The following is a 23,629-nucleotide window of genomic DNA, read 5'->3' on the forward strand; positions in this document are numbered from 1 at the left end:
GGACCTAAAGCTATTCCAGTTCTTAAATATCATTAAAAGAAAGCCGCATTTTCTGAGCAAAACTTGATTTTCAAAAACAGTTTATCGTTTTCTTTCGATTTTTAGACGAAAAATACAAAAATGCTCGAAATTTAGGGCATTTCGAGTAGTTTTTTATTCTTCATTCAAAATTTGAAGGACAACGATAAACATTTTTTAAAAACATGTTTTGCACAGAAAGCTGCACTATTTCAGCTGATATAAAAATTAGAAAATCGTGTAAAACTTTAGGAACCAATTGACCGCCACAATTTTTTTTTGTTAAGTGTAGAATTTTATAATAAGTAATTCTTACTCTACATGCTCAAATAAACAAATAATAAATAAATATAATATATTTATTCATAAATTTAAAGATAAATGGAAAAACAACATTCATTTACGTACTTCTATATCTATGCGGATTTTGATTCACTGCTGTACGGTCTTTAATCCAGTCTATATCGCGTGCGTGCGGATTTCGATTCAAAAGTGTACGGATTTCGATTCAGACGAAAAACTGCGTACGGATTTCGATTCAAAACATGTTCTATTCAAACATGATTTTTTCGAGTTTCAGAGTAGTTTAAATCATTCCGCTTGAAAATAGTGATAAAATATAAGTAGACCTATAAGTTAACATGTCAGTTTAAAGCAATATATAATTGATTTAATATTGACCGTTGAAGATTATCATGTGCTTAAGTGTACGGATTCCGATCCAGCACGGTAGTGATTGTTTTTTGTGCCAGTTATGGGAAAATGTTTCGTTAACGGTTAAAGTTCAAATTGCGATCGAGTATTTTCTTGTTTTTTTTTTTTATTCAAGTATCCTCAGTTCTCATTTTATTAAGTACAGCATATTCAAATTGTGTTATTTTTATATTGTTTGTTTTTTCATGTTTTATAAGTTTATTTAAATAAGTTTTTTTTTCTTTTTATATGTGCAAATTTATAATAATGCAAATAAGTGCAAATTTCAAGTATTTCAATATTTTTTCTGATGAAATAATCTTTTTGGAACAGCTCTAATTATTTGGCGATTTCTGGTTTTTGGAAGGTTTTAGGACTAAATGAAATTGTGTATTTTAATGACTTTTTCGAAAATTTTTTTGCCCAATTTAGAATCATTTCTCAAGTTAAGACGTACCTCAACAAAAACAACAAAAAGTTAACCAGAAAAAGTTTATTATTGATTTTGAAATACAAATTCAAAAACTGATTTGTTCTATAAATTTTGCAAAAAAAAAACATAGGATTCTCGATTAATCATCAGATATGAATAGTATCAGATCAATTATTGAGCATGTGTCAAGTGAAAGCAACCTACCTTGATCGCTAGACACGTCCGTATCCGCTTGGCCAGATCCACACTGGACCCGTCGGCTCCGTCGAAGAAGTCATCATCGTCGTAATCATCATCAGCGGTGACATCGTCATCGTCGCTGGAGCTACTGTTGCTGGAGCTCGAGCTGGAACTAGAACTTGAGCTGCCGCTGCTGCTGCTGCCACTGCTACTGGCCGTGCCAGTTCCGTGACGCACGTGCTGGTGGCTTTTCATAACATCACCGTACCCACCAGCATCGCCAACACTGGCCACACTACTAATACCACTGGCACCTCCGCCACCACCACCACCGCCACCGCCGCCGCCGTCCCCATCGGCATCACTGATGGTGGGGTTCTGATCCTGGGTGACATTAATGGCACCGGAGCCATTCGGTTGGCGTTTGCGGGAAATTTTCTCCTGCTGTTGTTGTTGCTGCTGCCGACCGCCAACCAGAACGGTCGACTCGTTCAGCTCACAGTCGTTGATGCTGGTCAAGCACAAGCGGCACAATTTGTAAAACTTGGGCGGTACATTACACATAGTGGATCTATTTGATTCTTCTCCGTTTTCCACGTTGAAATAATTCGAGGCGTTCCAGCCAAAATCACTTCTATGTTTAGAGGGGGGCTAGTATCTCTAGCACACAACAATTCAGGCAGCTTACGATCGCAAAACAATGACACAATTTTCAGCAATCACTATTTTCCGCACAACAAAACTAAAAACCGAACTGGTTGTTTGGTTTGGCAGTAACATTAAACACATTCAGTTGACGACATCCGGACTCGATTTCAGCATAGGAAATCATCTAACCACTGGGGCACTGGCCTCCTGGTTCCTCCCTTATGACTCTCTACGTATAACTATACGTATAACTCACTGCTCTGCTGGAGGCCACACAGGAGCGAAAAAAAAACAGAATCAAAAATCACCAACAACATCAACAACAACAAAATCACGTTGATAGATAAAATTGTTAACAGAATCACTTAAACAACTCCTTTCGCCTCATCGCTCGATGTGTTTGTGTGTTTGCGTACGCCGTTCTCATTCTCGTCTCCTCCTGGTTGAGCTTCCACAGAACAGGCCAAGGCGCAACCTTCAGAGTTCTATTCTTTCGGGTCTCCGGTGACGAGTGCCAGGTAGAACCTTAACTTTTTTTTTTCAAATTTTACTCGACGATAAACAGACACACACACTTCTTCCACCCCACAGGCAGGTGTGTATTCGTGCGTGTAAGTGGCTTATTGAACGTCTGAAATGGAATAGTTGAAATGAGGAGAAGGGAAAAATCTAAATTAGAAAACATGCGGTAAAGAGAATGTACAACTATTTGTATAAATGTTATATAGCGAGGAACATGAGCGAGCATCTTTTGGGCCGGCTGGTTTTCGAACCCTGAAATCATCGTCTATCAAGACGAGATGAGGCAAACCAAACTGGATCCACCTCGGCCAGGGAAAGAAAGGATACGGACGACAACAACTTGTTTGCGCTATGAGAGGTTTACAAAGTGATGAACTCTATTCGAGGCGCGTTTGTAGCGTTCGTTCCACGAGCATCGAACCAACTGTAAACACATTCATTCCAATGCAGAAAGGCAAAAACATAATCTCACGTTTCGTATTTGCTTTTATTGTTATTACGTTTACCTTCCCCGGCGAGATTTTTGTTTGGTGCTGGATTCTGGTTCTAGCATCTAAACACTACCGGGAAAAGCGAAGAACCACGTTTTCCAATCTAGCTTGTTATTGTCAGTAAATTCCTGTCTGTCGGTACAGTTTCATTGCTTAATATCTGTTTGATTTGTTTAAATGAAAGCTTACTAAGTATTTAATCATAATTTTCATCAAAAGTTCTTCACTCCAAGTTTTAATCCTGCTGTTAGCCTAGGCTCTATTTTCGACCATGCCAACAAAGCATTCCGATTATCCCTTTCACACACACACACACGTACACGCTTTTGTACATCCCAAACTTATGACAGGATGTGCCGGAATCCACATGGGAGGAACTCATCTCATTTTGCTCTTGTCCTGAGCCGTAATGGTAGAATACACACGAACAGTCATATTCACTTCGTCCGGATTTACGGTGCCAAGATATGTGATAACACTTTCCTTCCTGAGGGGAAGGTAGATGATAGTTTATATGTTTCTTCCGAGCTAAGGACCTCACAGTGCTGATAGGAATCACTAAAAAGGTTCTCTCAGTCTTTACTCAGGTACTGATAGGAGGTGCTGAGTGCTAAGTGAAAAAGTATGAAACTATGTTATCGGTAGCACCAATACGGGAAAAAATCAATGAAAATCAGAAGGGTTGTCGTTCCCGTCAGATATATCTTTCTAGTTTACATTACTCCTCATGGCAACGATTCACTTTTTTTACGATCAATTCATCATGTACGTTTTTTATCAGTAGCGGCTGGTCCGATTTGAGCCCTTTTTGTTGGATTTCAACGTGACCTGATTTTTAATTTGAAGAATATACTAAGGGAAATACGGCTTTTTTCAGACTTAACGGGAAATCAAAACGGTACTATGTTTTAAGTCCCACGTTTCGGCCTTTGGCCTTCCTTAGGGGATATAGGAAAAGTTAAAAAAGGATGTTAAAAAAGCCCGAGAAAACGAATGAAATCTATCAACGCATCGTGCTTTTTGATGTGGTACTTTAAAGGAGAACCTATTGTAAAGCTGGACGAAAAACGGTACAACTTCATATCTCCTGAGGAAGGCCAAGTCTAAAGGCCGAAACGTCGGACATAAAACATAGTATCGTTTTGATTCACTGTTAGGACTGGAAAAATGTATTTCCGTTGGAATTGTAGGTTACAGTCGTGTTTGATCTTGAGAATATATATTTTATTTATGGCAATCGATTAATTAGCTCCGCTTTTTCGACAATTGATTAATCATTCAAATGCTCCGACTACGTTTTCGTTGATTTCAATTCAATTTTCATATTCAAGTTTATCTCGAGGCGGTCGAGTGTCTTAAACAGTTAATTTTTGGGACATTGAGACATTGAAATAAAATTGGCAGATAAAACTCTGCTTGACATCTTTTCTACATTAGGATGGCAATGGAAATCGACTTTTCGAAACTCGTTTAGTGGTAGGGCTCAAAAGTTTTCATCTTCTTCAAAAAATTACAATGGTCATCCGCTCAACTAGACTTAGAGAAGTGGTGGCTGAAAGCGGTCAAAGTTTCAATTTTTTGACCGATGACAAATTGCACATCGAAGGACAGACGACGGACGGACGGACATCGATTTTTTTATGCAAAATATCATGGGAAAATCGAGTTTCTAAGGCTTTTCAAAATAAAATCTGAGCTCAACGTTCGATGCATTTTTAAGAAATTTGGCATCGAAAAAAAATTTAAGTTTCCCTCACGTTTGGCTTGTTTCCCCAACAATTAACGATTAATTTGAAGCAGTTTGATAACCAAAACGACTCATAAGCACTTTTGAAATGCGGTCGAAAAAATTGGAAAAAAATGCCCTAGAGCTAAAACTGTAAAAAATTCAAGTTCATAGCTTTTCAACCATTCCTATGAATTTTGGTGCCTCTAGTAAGATCGGAAATGTGTAGTCTTCAGAGACGCACTGGCTTTCTTCATTTTACTTTACTTCGATGGCCGACGGACCGTTTACCAGTATAAGGCTGAACGAATGAAAAATGTACAGCTTCCTCTGTCTTGGGCAGCCGGTCTCCAGTCACCTCGTCGGTTTTTCTGGTTTTCAGCTGGAGACAGCTGCATTCAAGCATTCCGGCTACATGTCCAGCCCACAGAAGCCTGTCTCGCTGTGTTATACAGTAAGGTCTTTTTTCAGGGGTTTTTATAAGCGACTTGCCATACTCCATTGCTCAAAACCGGTATAAGATATTAACCTCGTTTCAATCGCGTTTTCCGTTTTGGGCCACAAGTGATCATATATTAGTTTCGAAGAAAATTCACATTTTTTATGTAAATACTCAAAATTTAAAATATTGCATTTTGGTCTCTAGATTGACCACTATCATATTCAAACGAGATTCAAAAATTTATGGCCTGTTTTTTGTTATATTTGCAACTCAGAAAGGTTTTTTTTTCCGCGGGCCCATACAAACTTGAAACGAATCCCCCGTGTAAAAAAAGACCTCAGTGTATCAGCATGTTGTATATCTGATACAACTCGTGATTCATGCGTCTGCGAGACATTCCATCTTCCAATTTGCTGCCAAGTATCGATCGCAGAATTTTACGATCAAAAAACTTCGAGCACTTATCGATCAGCTACCTTCAGCGTCAATGCTTCATATCCGTAAAGGGCCACCGAGAGGATCAGCGTTCTATACAGCGGTAGTTTTGTTCCACCATGTTCTCTGCCAAATGAGTTAATACTGAGTCCCAACCTCACCGCTTTCCTCTTAAACCTGACGGGCTCCTACACGGTCCTACGTCCGCAAAATCATGGAGCATGTGAGAATTCGTGATGATCGTACCGTTTCTTTGCACGTTTGCTTTTCATACTGCACATTCAAGGGCGATGTTAAATAGTAAGTTAGACAGCGCATTGCCCTGCTTCAGTTCATCTATCGTTACGGTGATTTTGATCCTTCCAGCGTCATACAACTCAGCATAACTAGTTTTGTCGGGGAACCGTGTTCCAGCATAATATGCCACAGCTCGTCTTTTTTCACTGAATAGTATGTCGCCTTAAAATCTACAAACAAAGGGTGAGTCTTCAAGTTATAGTACCGGAACTTATCGAGGATCTGTTGAAGAGGAAAAATTTGATCCGTCGTGGAACACCCCTGTCGAAACTCAGCCTAGTATTCACCGACGTAGGATTCCGTCAACGGTCTCAATCTGAAGAATAGGATACGGAAGAGCACTTTGTATGCGGAGATGAGCAATGTAACGCCTCGATAGTTGCAATAATCCAGTCGATAGCCCTTCTTGTAGTTTGAGCATATGAGACCTTCCAACCAGTCATTTGGCATGTGTTCATCCACCCAGATCCTCAGTATGAGCTGCTGGATTGCCTAGTACAGCCGCTCGCTTCCCGCTTTTGGAAGTTCCTTCCCAGCGAGTGATTAATTTTTGAAAGAATTTTCTCGCACTTATGCATTTATTTTTCAAATGCTTAATACACATGGCTGTTTTCAATGTCTTATGACATATTAGAGTTTTACATTGCGATGATGTTGGACGTTTCATGCTCTGCGACGTCTTATTATCACTAAAAGTATTCAGAACATTACTCCTAAACAAGTTGACAAACACTTGCAGTGTCTTGTTTAGCAAGGCAACAAAATTTGTTCTAAACGAGCCACTCATAAACGCTCATCATCGCATCATCCCGATACTTATGGAGCATATTTTCTTAAAAACGTCAACCAATTTCACCCGACGGCGGCCACTTTGTACATTCGATCCCATACGCTTTAGTCCGCAAACCGACGTCATTGTCGTACCAAACTATATACATACATTCACATAATAAAGTGAGAAAAAAACACCCCCAACCCCAGCGTTCCTGTTTCGCCAAGCCAGCCAGTATCGGTAAACCATTGTCGTCGCCGTTATCACATCACGCCAATCAATTTGGGAATGGGGAATCGAGGTGAAACCCACGAAATCACTCCTGAGTACAGCAGAGTCTGAGGAGACCGGTACCGGAGCGGGGAGGAACTGGACAGAAGAAGCTGACGTCCGTTTGCTCAGGTCAAACAGGTAGGAAAATTTGCTCCGAGTGAAGGGCGAGATGATTTTTTCTTTTCTATCTTGATGGGAGGAATAGTTTCCACAGAGTGTGGCGAATGGAGATTAGAAAAAGAAAGCGGACAGGCTGTTCTGCAGACACTACCCTATGCTGGATGTGTTAAAATCTGCAGCACTATCTGTGTGCCGACAAGGGTACACCAGAGATGCCAGATTTTTTTTGCTTGACATATCTGAATTATGTATTTTAAAAGTCTGTAATTCATTTTTCAACATTAAGAACGGTCAAATCAACCGGAAAAGTAGGAAACGATATGACAACTCTATGCAAATAAAACTGAGCTCGAATCTAACTTAGAAAAACAAAAGTATCCACGGTTTCGTCCATGCCAGTTTTGTCTGTAGGCAAAAAACGTGTCGATTTATCTGTACAACTGGCATCCTTGCAGCCTACTAACTGCGTTTCCTGGCACTTCTTATCATAAATTGTAGCACCTAGGCAATTATGCACACAGTGATGAAATTTTTAAAATTAAATATGATAAAGTTCGTAATTGGTAGCGATGTTTACCACAAAACCGACGATTTTCTAGATCGGGTTCAATATACAATTACTTGATGATTACATTGTTTTCGAATGTTTCCGGATATTTTTCCGCACCCAGTCAGCAGACGACGTCTACGATTCTAGATAAAACTAAATATTCCTTATATTGCAGTTTCTCACGAAAAACATCTGATGATACTATGGCCGCAATATGTACGTAACTCATACACATACACACACGAACACGGTGCCGCTTGAACTAAGGAGAGTGATTCAAAGTTCGAACCCATGAACCGACACAGCCCTCTGTCTGTATATACGGTTCGGGGAGATGATGATGATGATGACGATACTGCTGCTGCTGTTGGATTATGATGATGATAGTGATTGCCGGTTGCTTGTAGCAGAAAAGAGCATGTGGAGGAAGATATCTAAACTCACCAGCAACACGGCGGCCGTGCCGGGGATTCGGATTTGGATACAACACACAACACAGAACACCACACAAAACAGAGGCCCGAAACGGAACGGAACGGAAAAGAGAGTCGAATAAAAACACACGGCAATGGCCAAACCAACCCGACACTACTGGGTTAGAACGACGGACTGATGGGAAAACACTGCCGAAACACCTAAAGAAAAGGAGGTGCCCTCACTTCGGCAACCAAAACTGAGAGACGAATTGTCCGCGCGCGCTAGACTGGCCAGGCCACAAAATCTCCTACGACCGATCGCCCAAAAACGCCGCAAGAGACACCGTTGCTGCTGCTGATACACCACACGAACGAGAGAATGTCGGCTCTGATACTGAAGCGGTCCGATACCAGACAGAATGGTATAACCATGCTTCTCTATTGCGAGGCGAGCATGTCGGCCTACCACCACCATAATCAAAGATTGCCGCTTTCGCAATGTGTTTGTACGTGTATGTGTGTGCGAGTCTCCAACCTCTGCTCTGATAGCCAACGAACACAACGTGGTTGATATCAGATTAACTGATAGGGAAAAAAACTATTTTGCTCGACACGATACTGACTGCCGCATCGCACCGTGAGTTTGTTTGGTATTGGTGTGCAGTAAACAGACTCTCCCCGCTCTCGCGTGATAATATTCTCCGCACTCAGAATTCTCGAACTCGAGCTCGACGAACGACGACGATAAACACTCTCGCTATCACACGCGATGATTGCCATCGACCGAGCGAGAGAGACAACGCGAATAAGCATTCACCTACGCTATGACGATATTCTGTACTATTTTGCTCTCGATAGTTTGATTGCTTTTACATGTTGTTACCTATGGAAGAGTACTGGGTGATAAAGTAAGTACATTATTCTTCCGGGTTTTACAACCCTGCAGTATTCGTTTCCTAGTTATTTCAATCATGGGCTAATATTTTAGATCACCATGCCAACTATTCAAGACTTACTACACCTATAAAAATCTTTTGGAGATCACAGCAGGCATACCAACGGCTCTTTATGGAGCAAAGATAATGAAGGCGCATTCTTCACCGAAACAAAAAAAAATAAAACAAAAAAGATTAATTTCATTACACCTCCCACACAGCCAGCCAGCTGGCCGCTGCTAGTGTTGGTGCACTCATTTCACTCCCTCTGCCGCTTATCGGCCGTACCTTTTATTGCCTATATACTTCTACACGCGCGCTGTGTGCAGTGCAGTGCGCTGCAGCAACAACGAGACGTTTTGCGCTCGCCGCCGTCACCCCGCATAGCATTAATCCGAAAATTCTCGCCCAATGCAATAACTCCACACGGCCGCTCTGCAACGGCATCACTAGGGCGAAGGCAAAGAACCGCTCTAAGCCAGCTTCACACATCTTGCTCGAGTCTCGAGCTGTGCCATGCCAATGCCGTGCAGTAACGCAGCACTCTGTGACGGGCGAAACGTGTTCTAATGTAGAAGAAACGAGACATGAAAATAAAATTTAAAAAACACGAATGAATTCACCTAGCCGTGTGAGTTGGTCTTTTTCGTACGAACTTTAGTAAAAAAACCTAAATTATTACACCTAGACTGCCGTTCTACGCATAGTTGTCCCATGTAACTTTTGGTCGATTTTCGTTTTTTATCACCAATGAGTCTATTTCCATGTATATTTTTGAAAAACTTTCAAAAACACCATTGTTTGTTCCGAAAGTCTTGAAAAACCATACCAAATCTGTTTGTCCCATCGATGATTTTCTTCACATAATTGTCCCACTAGATATTTTCTATTCTAATCGATCCCACTAATCACTAATTTCCATACTTACAACTTGGGAAGTGCTGCAGAGCAATAAAAACTTCTCCTTACAACGCTTGGCTACATTACGGGTGTCAGAAATTCGGTACCGTAAATCATTTTGCTTGATTATTTAAATGCGGTACGTTCATATCTTTTTTCGGAATACCTAAACCTTGTGGGCCGGTTTGTAATCTGAATGCCTTTCCTTTTCGAGCATAAGAAGATAAACGCATGAGATTCATACTAATTGAAATAAGAGCTATCTTTTGTGTGTAGCCAAAATGGTGAAAGCCTAACAACGTTCAAATATGGGCAATCTGAAAAAAAAACAATTCCCCTTTTTAATTGTAAGTCATCTGATACTTATTCAATTAACTAAACTTTTATCCTGACTATCGTCACCTGCTTATAAACACAACCTGATTTGCTTGATCATTTTCGTGAAAAATTAAACAGCCTTGTATCCCCAAAACGAACTTTGTATTGGGAAACATCGAATGCATGTGGTGGGACTGATATGCGTAAAAAATACCTATTGGAAGGCAAATTTCTCGGCATTATTGTCCCAGTGGGTATTTTTATGAAAAAGAGTCTTAAATCGCAAAACATTCAACTAGATCTATTGAAAACAGTGTATTGCAAGGTAAAACTGCTTAAAAACCCATGACTGCATTTGTCACATTGGCGCAATGCGTAAAAGCATTGTAATACTTCCACATCGTTTTTCTTGTTTGCACTATTTGGAACATGGGACAAATATGCGTAGAACGGCAGTAGAGGTGTGATCTTTTTTTTAAGGTCGCGGAGAAATCTGCGCAACCATGGCCTGCCAAGATCTGTGTTCACTTCGCCATGGCGCCTCCCGACCCAACCTCCGGAATAAGTCAGTACGTCCATCTGCCCTTTGTAGAGTTAGACCAATCCCGCTGTCAGCGGAGAATCGAGAGTGATTTTCTGGTACCTCGTAAGCCCCTTGTGTTACGTTGGTCGAAACATTCTTTGTCTCCCTTTATGCTGATATGCATAATGTCGGACAAGACACAGATTGCATCGTATGACTCTCAGGCACATGAGCCTGTAGGTACTTTCCAGTTTTTCGCGGTAACTGTTAGCACAATTGCTTCAATGATATACTGAGCTGCAGCATACTCGTCCAAAACATATTGTAGATCCACGTTAACTTGCATCATGTTCAAAATTATTGTATTATAGGAATTAATGTTTACCTCACAGTTTCTCCGTTTATTAAAAAATGTTAACTTCTTCACAGAGTATATTGGATCAGTTAGATAGGCGTCTGTATCCATTTCAAGGTCGAACAGAATATCATCAACATTTTTGTAGATTCTCCCTTTGTTACTATAAAGATACACCATTAACAGTTTTATTTGCTTCGAATTTTCTTTGATGGCAATTGTTTTTCTTTCCGATTGTTATGGTTGAAGAATCATTGTTTCGGGCATGGCGAATTTGAAAAAATCGGACCTGCATAAATGATTGTGGTGCTTACCTTTAGTACAAGTGACAGTATGCTCATCTGTTAAGTATTTGCAATAAGGATTTTCATCATCATATTCACATGTTACAAACTTATCTAGGAATCCTACGAGTTGGTCAAAGCTTGAAGGGTTTTCAGTGTCGATTTCTGGTGCATTCTTAGCCCGAAAAAGAATATGATCATGTGGAGATTCTTGTTGCTGGTATTCTCGCCTTCGAAAAACATCTGTTATCGGATATCCGTCAAAAACACCTCCGTCAGTTATCGTTTTCATAATATGCTTGACTCATTGTAGTACATTGCAACAAATATAGGATTGTCTCGAACATATTCAAATATATAGTTTTGCTAGAACTAGTCAGAGATAATGAACTTTCGTAAATTTGACGTTTTGAAAAATAACAGACAAAGTTACAGTCCGATTACAATAAAATGTAATAGGGTTTTATGGGGCAACTAGTTCTTTTGTTTGACACTAATTTTATGAAAATCGAATCAGCCGAAAAAGTGAGTGAGTTTAAACAGTTTTCAGAATATCTTTCTTTTTATAAACTTGAATTCACATTTTCAATCGTACTGGAATACACTAGGAAAATTAGCTGGTATAGCCAGTTGTGATTTGGTTAGAGCTACTCCTGAGAAGATGGACTACCTACAACAATCCATCGCTTTGGAAGGTGTGATACGTGGGGCTGGTATCGACACGATTGGCACGATATTTAGGGGGTCTGTTCAGCTCTTTGGCTTCGGCGATGACCTAGATATTTTAGCACGAACCCCTGAAAAGATAACGGAGACGTACATCAGACTAAAGGCTGAAGTCGGACAAATTGGACTGGCCATAAACGAATCGAAAACTAAGTACATGAGAGGAAGAGGTTCAAGATAAGACAGTAACAACCTTCCGCCACAGATTCATTTTAGCGGTGATGAAATCGAGGTGGTAGACGAGTTCGTGTTTCTGGGCTCACTGGTGACTGCTGTCGCATTCGTCGACGCTTTATGGCAGGAAATCGTGCCTACTTTAGACTCGGGAGGACGCTCCGCTCGAATAAATCCGCCGCCATCTACAAAACACTGATCAGCCCGGTAGTCTTCTACGGCCATGAAACCTGGATCATGCTCGTGGAGGACCAACGCGCCTTTGGGGTTTTCGAACGGAAGGTGCTGCGTACCATCTGCGGTTGAGTGCAGATGGAAGATGGATCATGGCGGAGGCGGATGAACCACGAGTTGTATCAGCTGCTGGGAGAACCACTCATCTTTCAAACGGCGAGAATCGGGAGACTACGGTGAGCTGGGCATGTCGTATAGATGTCGGACGATAACCCGACAAAATGGTGAAAATGGTTCTTGATAACGAGACAACGGGGCGCGCAGCGATATCGTTATTGATACCTGTAAGTAAATTAGTGACTTAATAAATATAAGAGATAAAAATAAACTTTCTTTGGTGAACTTAAATGTTTTATTATTGTTAACAACATTATAGAACATTATAGGCATAGAAGAGGCATTCGTCACCGTAAAGGTTCAATAGCTAAAATGTCTGGTTTAGACTTCTGTCTTCACATCATAAAAATATTCAAAGTTACATGACTGAACGCATTCACCAGGTTTACTATTCAAATGGTAAATCTGATAGATTGCCTGTTAGAGCTGATGTTGAGGTACAAGTATATTGGTCCCAATTTTATAAACCACTTTTACTTCTGATCTTTCTGATTTATCACCAGGATGAGAGAAATCTCTGTTCTGGACGATACAATCATTGAATCAATTGAACCTTTCGTGTCAAAAGCAGTCGGCTGCATAAAAGTCTAGATATATTTTCTCCATACTAGTAGAAATTTCCCCTAATGCATCCAAAACACAATTAACCATTTTTTGCTCATAAGCCAAGAGTTTAATTTCTCAAACCCACCAACAATCGCGTTGCTAAGGTGAACCGTGCGATCTTAAATTGGTCTGATCAAGGTAAATACTTGGGGTTAATTTGGGATATGAATATTATTTTCAAGGAGCACATTGAGAATATCCAATCAAAGTGCAATAAGTATAAAAATGTTTATTTTCACTTATTCACAGAAATTCCAGACTTTGTCTGGAGAATAAACTGCTAATTTACAAAAAAAAATGTTTAGACCAGCAATGTTATATACAGCACCATCTGGACAACTTGTTGTACGACTAGGAAATAAGATGCTTCGAAGGATTTACAATAAACATTTCGAAATGATATTGAAGCGTCCTTCCTGCTTTAGCACGAATGAACTTCATAGGTTTACTAGTGTGGGAACATTAGAAAATATGTCAAACCACAAAAATCGTTGCAATTTTCAATTACAACAATTTGCTCACTTTATGGTAAATTTTGAGTTTTATTTTTTTATTCACTTAACTGAGAAAGGAAATTAAAATTTATAATAATATAATTAAAAATACATATGTCACCATTTGTGACAGAACATGAAATGTAAATTCTAAATAATTTGTGAATTATTACACCATCAAAAACTTCCCCCTGTAAATAAAAGTTGAAACAAGTTAACAGTGAGTGCCATACCTTTCCAAAAGAAAGGCAAAAACAAAACAACATTGCCCCAACAAAGAGACTGAGCCGTCGCATTCGGCTGCAGGCCGCGGCGGTGCAGTTTTTACTTCTCTCTCTGCGACCGCGACTGCATTCACGAGAGCTGCACTGAACAGTGCAGAGAGACCAGAACACACGGTTTGGATTCGTCGTTCATATCTATCAACGATTTTAGGTTATTTTTAGCGACTCAAATGTAAAAACAAAAAAAAACACGGTCGCATCGGATTTGAAGATGGAGCGTTTTTTGTGTTGTTGTTGTTTTCGTCTCGCACACTAATAAAACGGTACCCAGAAAAAAATATGGCGCGAAGGAAGCGCCGTTATTTCGAAAGAATGATATTTAGGATTTTTGCTTGTATTATCTTCTGATAGACGCAGTGTGAAACATCCGAAACATTCTTCAACAACAGCTGTCACACCTATGATATACGATTGATGACAAAATCTGGGTTTAACTTACATCTCCAATGTGTCTAGATAGGAGTGGACTAGTAGGTTGCAAATAACTATATCTAACCCAATTGTTTAATGACTGAAATGGCGACTGTTTGCTATTTTAACTATAAGTTAAATTTCAATCAAGGTAAATAAAAACTGAGCTACTTTTTGTACGTCCTTTTTTTAAATTTTCGAGAATAAAGAATAAAGAAGTTTTTATGTTACTACCTTGAGTGACATCAAAAAGAGGCTGTTTCAAGGCTCCCGGAGTAGTTTACGATTATCAATTCGATCGAATGCAGATTTGCACAGATTAGCTTTTGGAAATCCTCCTTGTTCGTAGCATACCGAAAATAACACCGATAGTTTCAGTTTGATACAGTTAAAGTACTTTAGTTGGAAACAAAGAGCATCCTAAAAATGTATTCCTCGTTTTTCTACATCCAATTCTAAATTGCACGATTTGATTTTTTTTTTCGTAAAAATCCTACGCATAGTATTTGCGCCTGGTGGACCCTTCCTTCTTTCCGGTGTTACGACGACGATTATTGTGCTTTGTCTGGTCTGCGAGAGTCCACAGACGAAACCCTTCACAGTTCGTCGTCTTGCAGATTACGTATTCCCCTTTTCCACCATCAAAACGAGGCAGCAGCAGCAGCTATTGCGATTATTTTTGGATTAAATTGATAAAGGAACTAAAGCATTGTGCCGTCCCTTCCTTACCGTGCCGTTTTCGCTGTTCTTCGTTGTGAGGATTTCTATAGTTGTTGCTGCTGGTGGTACCTGTCTGTGGTGCTGTTTCTTTATTTGGATTGCGTCTCAAACCGTGTGAGCAATTCCGCCGTCGGGCCCGGAAAGAAGCAGAGGGCGCGCGCACATTATCATACAACTTTAATAGGCAAAGGAAGAAGGTTTGTACCGAAGGAAGTTGATATCATCGTGAACCCAACATGTGTGTGTGTGTGTAGCTACGGTGTGAGTAGCACGAGACAGACCACTGAATACGTCTGTTGGCCACCTCACAGTTACCTACCACTTATCAGGCTGTGACGGCGACCGTAGAGGGAAGGACGGAACGGTAAAAAGGGTAATAGAGAGTTCTCCGAAATTGGTTGCACGGAAGAACCTTAACGACGACGACGACGACATAATAACGCTTTGGGGACGAATGGACACACTTGGCTGAACCCTTTTTCGGATTTTGTTCGAGCCATTGTTCCTCTGTGTGTGCAGTGGTGAAATAGTAACAGGTCGTGTTTCGAACAAGAGAATTTGAAGTGGCTTTGGTATGAAAAGCTGACAAACATTCAATTTAATCTGTTATACTAACAGCTCAGATCGACGAGCGAAGTGTTATCTTTAAACTGTTTATTGAACTTGGGTTCCAAAATAAAGCATTCACGAATCAGTGATTTTATTGAGAAAACCTAGCAACCCGGAAAGGCGGAAAAGAGACCGAAGAAACAAGGAAGAAAAAACGAAAGTCCAAGGGAAAAACAACGACGGAGTGACCGGCAGCAGAACAGAAGCGGCAGATGTCAAACATACTGCAGGGAAGAGGTCTCTTTTATTGCCTTCGTCCGACTGTTTGTGTAGCAACATTGCTGTTACTGCTGTTGCTGCTGCAGTCAACTTCGTAGAGGTTAGCCTTTGTACAAGCCCAAGGCTCAGAGTTTGCTGCCAACCGAAGCCGAATGCCGGCACAGAGAGCGCGCTGGGATATGGAGGTAAAAATGCCACTGCGCCGTGATGGTCTGTTGTCCGATGGTGCAACATCTTGGATTCGCAGCAAGCAGTAACTCTGCAATGTAACGGAAAAGTTTTGCGGTAATAGTTTTTTTGTTGTTAGTTTCCAGTTGACTGTTCCAAAAAGTTGCGAATGATCTTACATAAACGGACCGAAATTTACCTCCGTGGCAGTGAACGTGAACGTGCAGTGCTTTATGGAGAATATTCCAGTAAACATCGTTGCCGTGTTCTGATTAATGAAATATTTAAGTTTCGAAACACAAAATAAAATGGTGTACACTTTACTTAATTAAATTTTAAGTTTCTAACGTCTGGCGTGTAAGAGGTGTTCGAAACAATGTGTAACATTTAAGATAGTGGGAAAATTCAAATGTAGGAAACTCGACTAAAAATTAAGAAATTTGGGATTTGCGACTATTGAATGAGGAATCTATTGGATCCACAAAAGAAAACATCAGAAAATGAAGACCTGGAAACTTGACCGTCAAATATTAAAGCAATAGCATTTAAATTTCTGCTGGAATTGCTTTCGGTTCTCCACATGTGGAGCTTGAAAATTAGCAGTTCATCCTTAAGTATTATCATTCGATACTTGAGCTTTGGAATCGGATTCCGGAACCGTAGCCTTTAAACTTGCACAGATCATGACTTGGTTTTCAGATGTTGCGATGGGTGAATTCTTTTGCTTTGTTATTTGTTATATGGAATAAAACCTTGACAAACACGTGTATATCAGTTATTTTTTATTCACAAAATTTTCACAAAAAAGATATTTGTTTGGGTTCCCAGCAAGTCCCAGCAAAAATCATCATCAAAGGGTTATGTGTTCCTGAATACGTACCAGGAAAAAACTCTGCTCCCTCCTCACCCATTCGTAATTGCGATCGATGTGAAGTTGGGACGTACGGATTTACTGATCGTTTTTTTTTTTATTGATTTACTGATTTACTGAATATTATTTCTAATGCACTCAGCATTTATCATGCCTTCATCATACATCGATTGTGAAAAATTGATTTGTTTTTCCAGATTGTGCGATAACTTGCTGAGCCTTCTCCAAAAAATCCCTATTCCGGTTGATTATAGCAATGGTCTGAACATTTGATTGATAAAAATTTCGATATTTGGCAGCATATAGCAGAGCAGTAAGCATGTAAAAGGAAAGGTAAAAATTATGACACACAAGCACGGATAAATAATAAGCATGCCATTTCTCAATAGCTGTATTGCAAATAATAGAAAGTGCGGGATACAGCAGACACCCGGCCATATCTCACAATAGATTACCGATTCGGGTCGTAGTGAGGAAGTCCATACAGGAAAAGAAGATGTCAACTGATTACAACACAGTTCAACAGTTTATTCAAAAGTCAGTTTAAACAAAAATTGACGTACTCCTACGCGTTGCTCAAGTGTTAATAGATCGATGATCTGGTACAATGGCACAAATGGACAATAGAAGAGCAAATGCAGTCCAATTTTTGTTGCGAAACGCGTACAATAAAAGTTGTTTTTGGACAAAATCTTCACAATTTTTGTTTTTTCTCAAAAAATTTCTGTTCGAGACAACACCAGATCTCGACGTTTCATGCATTTGTAAGACATTTGCCACCAAGAAAAACGATCGATATCGACTATTTCATGAAGTACTGCCTGTGAACTATTTTTTTCATCGATCAAAAAAGAGAAACTAAGACCACTTTGAAATTTTATATGGAGGTTTTTTTTTCGAGAATACTAAACTTTTGAGCACTACTTCTAAGCGGAATTCGAAGGTTAATTTTTTTTTCTACAAGTAATTACCACCCTTTTATGTCATGTATATTAGTTTGATAGTGTATGGGTCTTAGAAATTGTTTCTATTTCGCTTAACAAAGCCTAACATGCTGATGATAGAGTTATAATGCTCTGCAAAAGTAAGCATGGTATTTAAGATCACTATCTACGTAGAACGGGGTCCTAAAGTTTTAAACGGTTTTCTGATTTCTATATATCAGCTGGAGGAATGCACTTTTCTGAGCAAAACGTGATTTTTAAAAAATGTTTATGGTTTTCCTTCGATTTATAAATGAAGAATAAAAAACTACTCGAAATGACTTAAATGACAGTTCTCTTATATACCGTACATGGGCGAGACGTTATCTAAGTCCTTTCGAGCAGTTTTTTTATTCTTCATTTAAAAATCGAAGGAAAACGATAAATATTTTTTTAAAAATCACGTTTTGCACAGAAAACGCGGCGTTTAGGGACCCAATTGATATTTTTCACCAGTTGAACGTACTCAAGAATCATTTTTTAGATTTCACTGTCTCCTTAGTACATGTTGGATGACATTTGACCATTTTAGGTTGTAACGTTGGTATTTGAAAAATAGACAAAAATCAATTACAGTAACCCATGAGTCAGCAGAAAAAAATTGAAAGCTCTATCAGTCGAGCTCAAACTGTGATGGCGAACAAAGGGAAGCTACTAAGTGTGCGCGTTCAAAGAACACTACTCCACGGACAACGGACATCGTTTTTGGAATATCGTGAAAGCCGGATACGCCCGTTCTGGCATCTACTACATCTTGGCAACTGTTGGACAACAATTAGAGCATCGGAAGAAAACCTGATTCCGGATGCTGATGAGGAAGACCGAGGGAAAAGTGGCTAAATCGCTGCGTGCGCTTGGCCAGTGCAACCAGCTAAACAGTGAAAAAGTACTTGGTGAACGTGGGTAAACAATAACGCAGCTGCATTGGCTGAATAAGATGGTCTAGTCGATTTTCGACGAAACTTATCTCACCCTGGATGGCAACGACTGGCAAGGCACTTCGTATTTTTTTTTTCATGGATCAAAAAAGTGAAAATTTGACCGCTTTGAGTCACGTGTTCCCAAAGTGCGATTGAGCTGTCGTTTTGCACAGAGGTTTTTCTCGAGATGACTAAACTTTTGAGCACTACTTCTAAGCGAAATTCAAATTCTTTTCATACAAGTCATTGCCACCTCAATATTCTAATATGTAATGTAAATTTGTTTGATAGTGTATGGGTCCTAGAAATGGGAGCCAAGCTCACCTTGGATGGCCATGACTGGCAAAGCACCTCATATTTCACTTCTTCCCACTTCACTCCCCCGAAGGAATTGGGTTCCGAGGTGAAGTTCATTTCTCACACCAAGTTCCGCAAGAAGGTGCTGCCGTGGCTGACAATAAGCGAGAAAGGGATGTCGCTCCGGACTGGCCGTGAACGAAGAAATTTATCCCTCTAGTGCCCAAGTTAATTTCTAGGCGGGCTTCGGTAAAATCACTATGAACCATTATAAACACTTTAAGTATTTATTTAAGCTTTTCAGAACTTCGAATGAAGCCCGCCAAATGGCGGCATTGGGCAGGGTTATAGTTCGAAGTGCCTGCCGGAAGTTGCTTCGTTGATCAAGAAATACCATGAGAGCGAAGACGTGATGTTCTGGATCTGACGTCTACTACTCGAAGTGATCCACGGCGTGTGAAAAGAACAACTTTATTTTAAAAAAATTGGGCATCGCCAAAATCTTCACCATTTGAAAATATAGCTTTTTACCTTTCATTTGAGACCCTCCGGAAAATCATCCATCGCGGGCTTTCGAACAACTTTTTTTTTCAATAAAAAGTTTTCTGATAGCAAACCGTTTAACTACCGAGAGGATGGTACGGTGCTACAAATAAAAAAAATGCAAGAACTTTTAAAGTGAAGGTTGTAAGTTTAGTCGAGTGCAACTTTCGCTCATACTAGAATTTTTTCAAACACCCCTAAAATTTGAAATTATGGTCAAAATGCCGTTTTTTCCACCTCAGCGCATGAATTATTTTTAACTCATTTATTTTCCAACCGATTTTGAATGTTTAAGCCGTTTGGAAAGGGGAAAAATAGAGTTTCCAAATTATATACAGGTTTGTACTAACTTTATTCAGGGGCGACTCGTGGCTGTTGAACCTACCTGTTCAACTAGAAATTCTGAAAATCAGAGTTTGGGGAAGTAATTACAATTTTTCCGCGAATAAAAGCAAGTAATTCCCTTTGTTACTATTTAAAAATAAAACTAAATATAAGAAACTAAGAGCATGAATTTGGATTTTAGATTCATTTTTTGCCTGACGTCCCCATGTGCATTGCACAGGTTGCACCTACGGACGAGTCGCTTTTGACTTTATTACAATATGTGAGTTATTCGAGCGTAAATCTAATTTTTTAAACTTCTCTACGTAAATTTTCAACTTCACTTGGAATTCGTCAGTTATTTTTGTAAGAAAAGTACTACAAGCTCACAAACACTTTGAAACTATATTGAATTATAAATAAAATAGAAGCTGTTTTATGTAAATCGGCAGATATTTGATATATTTATATTTCTTAAGAAAATCAGAATTTTTCAATCTCATCGAACAATAATATTTGGACTGTTTATTTTACGGTGCTGTAAATGAAAAAAACGCAAGTACTTCTGATGTGACCAAGTGTAGGTTGTAGCTCTAGTCGTGTGTTACTTACGCCCGAACTTGAAGTTTTTCAAATACCCTTAAAATTTGAAGTTATTTTCAAAACTCCGCCTTCGGACCGTGGTTCACATGTTTATTTTCAACATTTTTCCATAAATTTTATATATAATCGTTTTGGAAAGGTAACATCCATAAATGACGTAGCATTTTTCGGAACCACCCTCCCCATAGTAGCAGTTTTCTTAGTTTCATATTTGCTACGTAGCTTGGCTTGACCCCCCTCTTCCTCCCGTCACATTTCGTCACTAAACTGCAAACCCCCCCCCTTCCCCCTCGAATGCTACGTCATTTATAAATGTTACCAAAGGCGAAAATAGGGCTTGTATAAATAGATCTATACATTTCACTTAGGTGTACGTGTAATGAGTAGTTTAAAAAAAATTAAAATATAATGTTTTTTTTTTTTCTTTAATTTGAGAACAAATTCTCACACATTTTTATAAAAATGTACTTTAAATGCTCTATAATTTGTTACAATATACACTAGGTGGCATCAAAAGTGGTTGTTGCATTTTCTTCCATTTGTAGCACCGTGGAAGTTAGACGCTTTGCTATCAGAATACTTTATATTAAAAAAAAAGTTGTTCGAAAGCCCGCGGTGGATGATTTTCCGGAGGGTCCCAAATGAAAGGTAAAAAGCTATATTTTCAAATGGTGAAGATTTTGGCGATGCCCATTTACTTAAAATAAAGTTGTTCTACGATACACGCCGTGTGATCGGTGGATGAGATGTAGAAGCTGAATATCGTTCTTGTACCCAAGTCGGCAAACCCGTCATAGGTTTCCCAGCAGTATCCCATCGAAAATTTATGAGCAAACCTGAGGAGGAATTGATAAATAAAACGAAGAAACACCCCTACACGCATGTTTTCGTCCGCAATGGCGAATGTTCAGGTTAATTTCAGAAGGCCACTCGCAAGGGCGTAGATTTTTTGCGAGTAAGCCAATTCATCCAAAAAAGGCCCTTTCTAACCTTGAAAAGATAACCATATTTTGATGTGCGTAAAAGGGTAATCATGCGCCAAATTGACTCCCGACTTTTAAATAAATGAAAATGCAAGTTTATCTTCGTAAATTTTCGATTAATGGTCATTAGGATGTTAAGGCATTGAAAAATACCCAAAAGCCTGATTTAGGTTTTAATATTTCTTTATAAACGAGAAAGTACCGAAGCACTGTTAGGAAAAATAACCAAGATTGCTGAAAGCGAGGAGTCAAATTGGCACAGACTATCTTTCCACATCAAATGCTAATTTTGAATGGTATCTGGCCATTTTCAGGTGGTTTTGGAAAATCGGAAGTCACCAATATGGAATTAAAATTGTGTCTAGAGTCAATTTCTGGCCTCCGGGCGTCATCTTGAAGCCAGGAATGCCTACATTAAATAGTAGTTGGTAATATTTGGCTGAATTCGAAAAACTGGAAGAAGCCATCTTGGATTTTAAAATGGTGTCTGTGGTCGGATTCAACCATCGGGGCATCATCACTATTTCGTAAATATCCATATTGCATGATATTGACCCCTTTTAGAATGTTTTTCAGAAGTCGGAAACCGCCATCCTGAATTCAAAGTTAAGTCTTAAACTGATTCACGGCGTTCGGGCATCATTCTAGTTCCGGATTTACCATTCTCTTAAAATATTCATATTGAATGGTACTAGGCGATTCTCCAATCGGATACATCTCAGAAACAACGGAAATACAGAAATATCAATAAGATCAACTGTGGGTTATATATGAGAAAAACGAAAGAGAAGATATACAAAATGATAAGAGGTTGACCCAAATGTTAACCCTGAGGCACTCCCCAAAGGTAGCTTGAGGTTTGAAAGTTTTATTCTTGAGTTTAGTTATTACTTTACACCATTGAGCTTTGACCCTTGGCAATGTAAGTTGAGTCCGAGAACATCATTTCAGCATTCGTTATACAATACTTTATCTTTTCTTTTCACAAAAAAAATTTGATTTAAAATTTTGAGTACAAAAAGTTAGTTACTGAGATTTGATATCTGTAAACTAAAATGTGGAGTTTTATAACAGTATGCAGCAGAAAAAAAGGCGTAAATGTTCAAACGTTAGTATTGGATTAGTTTGCGTATCTAATTGAACCCTCCCAGCTAGTCTCGAGCAGGCTTCTTCCGTTCTCTTGATTTTTGCTCAAATTTTCTTCTCTACCTGCCGAAACCCTTGGAGAACTAGACTTTCTCTCATACAGAGTGAGTAATTATCCGCATTCAGGCGTAGAGTATGACAAGTAGGTTTAATAATTTTCCTACAATTACATTAACTTAACTGCGAAAGCTAATAACATTCAATAATTTAAAAAGATCGTACAAATATATATATATATATATATATATATATATATATATATATATATATATATATATATATATATATATATATATATATATATATATATATATATATATATATATATATATATATATATATATATATATATATTTATATATATATATATATATATATATATATATATATATATATATATATAGATATATATATAATAGTGTTGAAATGCCACCATTTGTGGCAGAACACACAATATTAATTCTGAATAGATATTTGAGTACATAAATAAATCATTACAAACCCGCATCGGAATGTAGCACCTGTTTGTGCGGATGGAAGAACTACGAGTGACTACATCGAAGAAATTGCTTTCTGCACTGAAAAACAAATACTGAATAAATGATAATCCCTTTCTCCGACGAAAAGCTGTTCAGCTTCGATGCTGTGTCCAACAGCCACACAGCACGGTACATTTCACCGAAGAAAATTACATCTGTTTCCAGAGAAATTAAAGTTTAAGTTCCAAACCAAACATCCGGCTGATGTAATGATGTTTGGCTTGGTAGCTTTCAACGGTTTGAAAATGTCGCCTGTTTTCATTAATACTGAGGTTAAAATCAATACCGAAGTGTATATTTTGGGGGACCGAATACTTTTCTGGGAAA

The 23,629-nt window shown here is 38.9% G+C and overlaps 1 protein-coding gene across 1 annotated transcript in view; it reads right to left on the reverse strand.

Annotated features, from left to right (window-relative positions):
• The window catches only part of LOC129733354 (probable serine/threonine-protein kinase DDB_G0267686), a 507,381-nt gene that overhangs the window by 444,660 nt on the left and 39,092 nt on the right, over positions 1-23,629 (reverse strand). The window contains exon 2 of the mRNA XM_055695171.1: positions 1,349-2,603. Within this exon, the coding sequence (XP_055551146.1) occupies positions 1,349-1,888 (540 nt within the window). The 5' untranslated portion in view covers positions 1,889-2,603. The remainder of the gene's footprint in view (positions 1-1,348; positions 2,604-23,629) is intronic.

The sequence above is a fragment of the Wyeomyia smithii genome, chromosome 3, assembly GCF_029784165.1.
Source record: "Wyeomyia smithii strain HCP4-BCI-WySm-NY-G18 chromosome 3, ASM2978416v1, whole genome shotgun sequence".
Lineage (NCBI taxonomy): Eukaryota > Metazoa > Arthropoda > Insecta > Diptera > Culicidae > Wyeomyia > Wyeomyia smithii.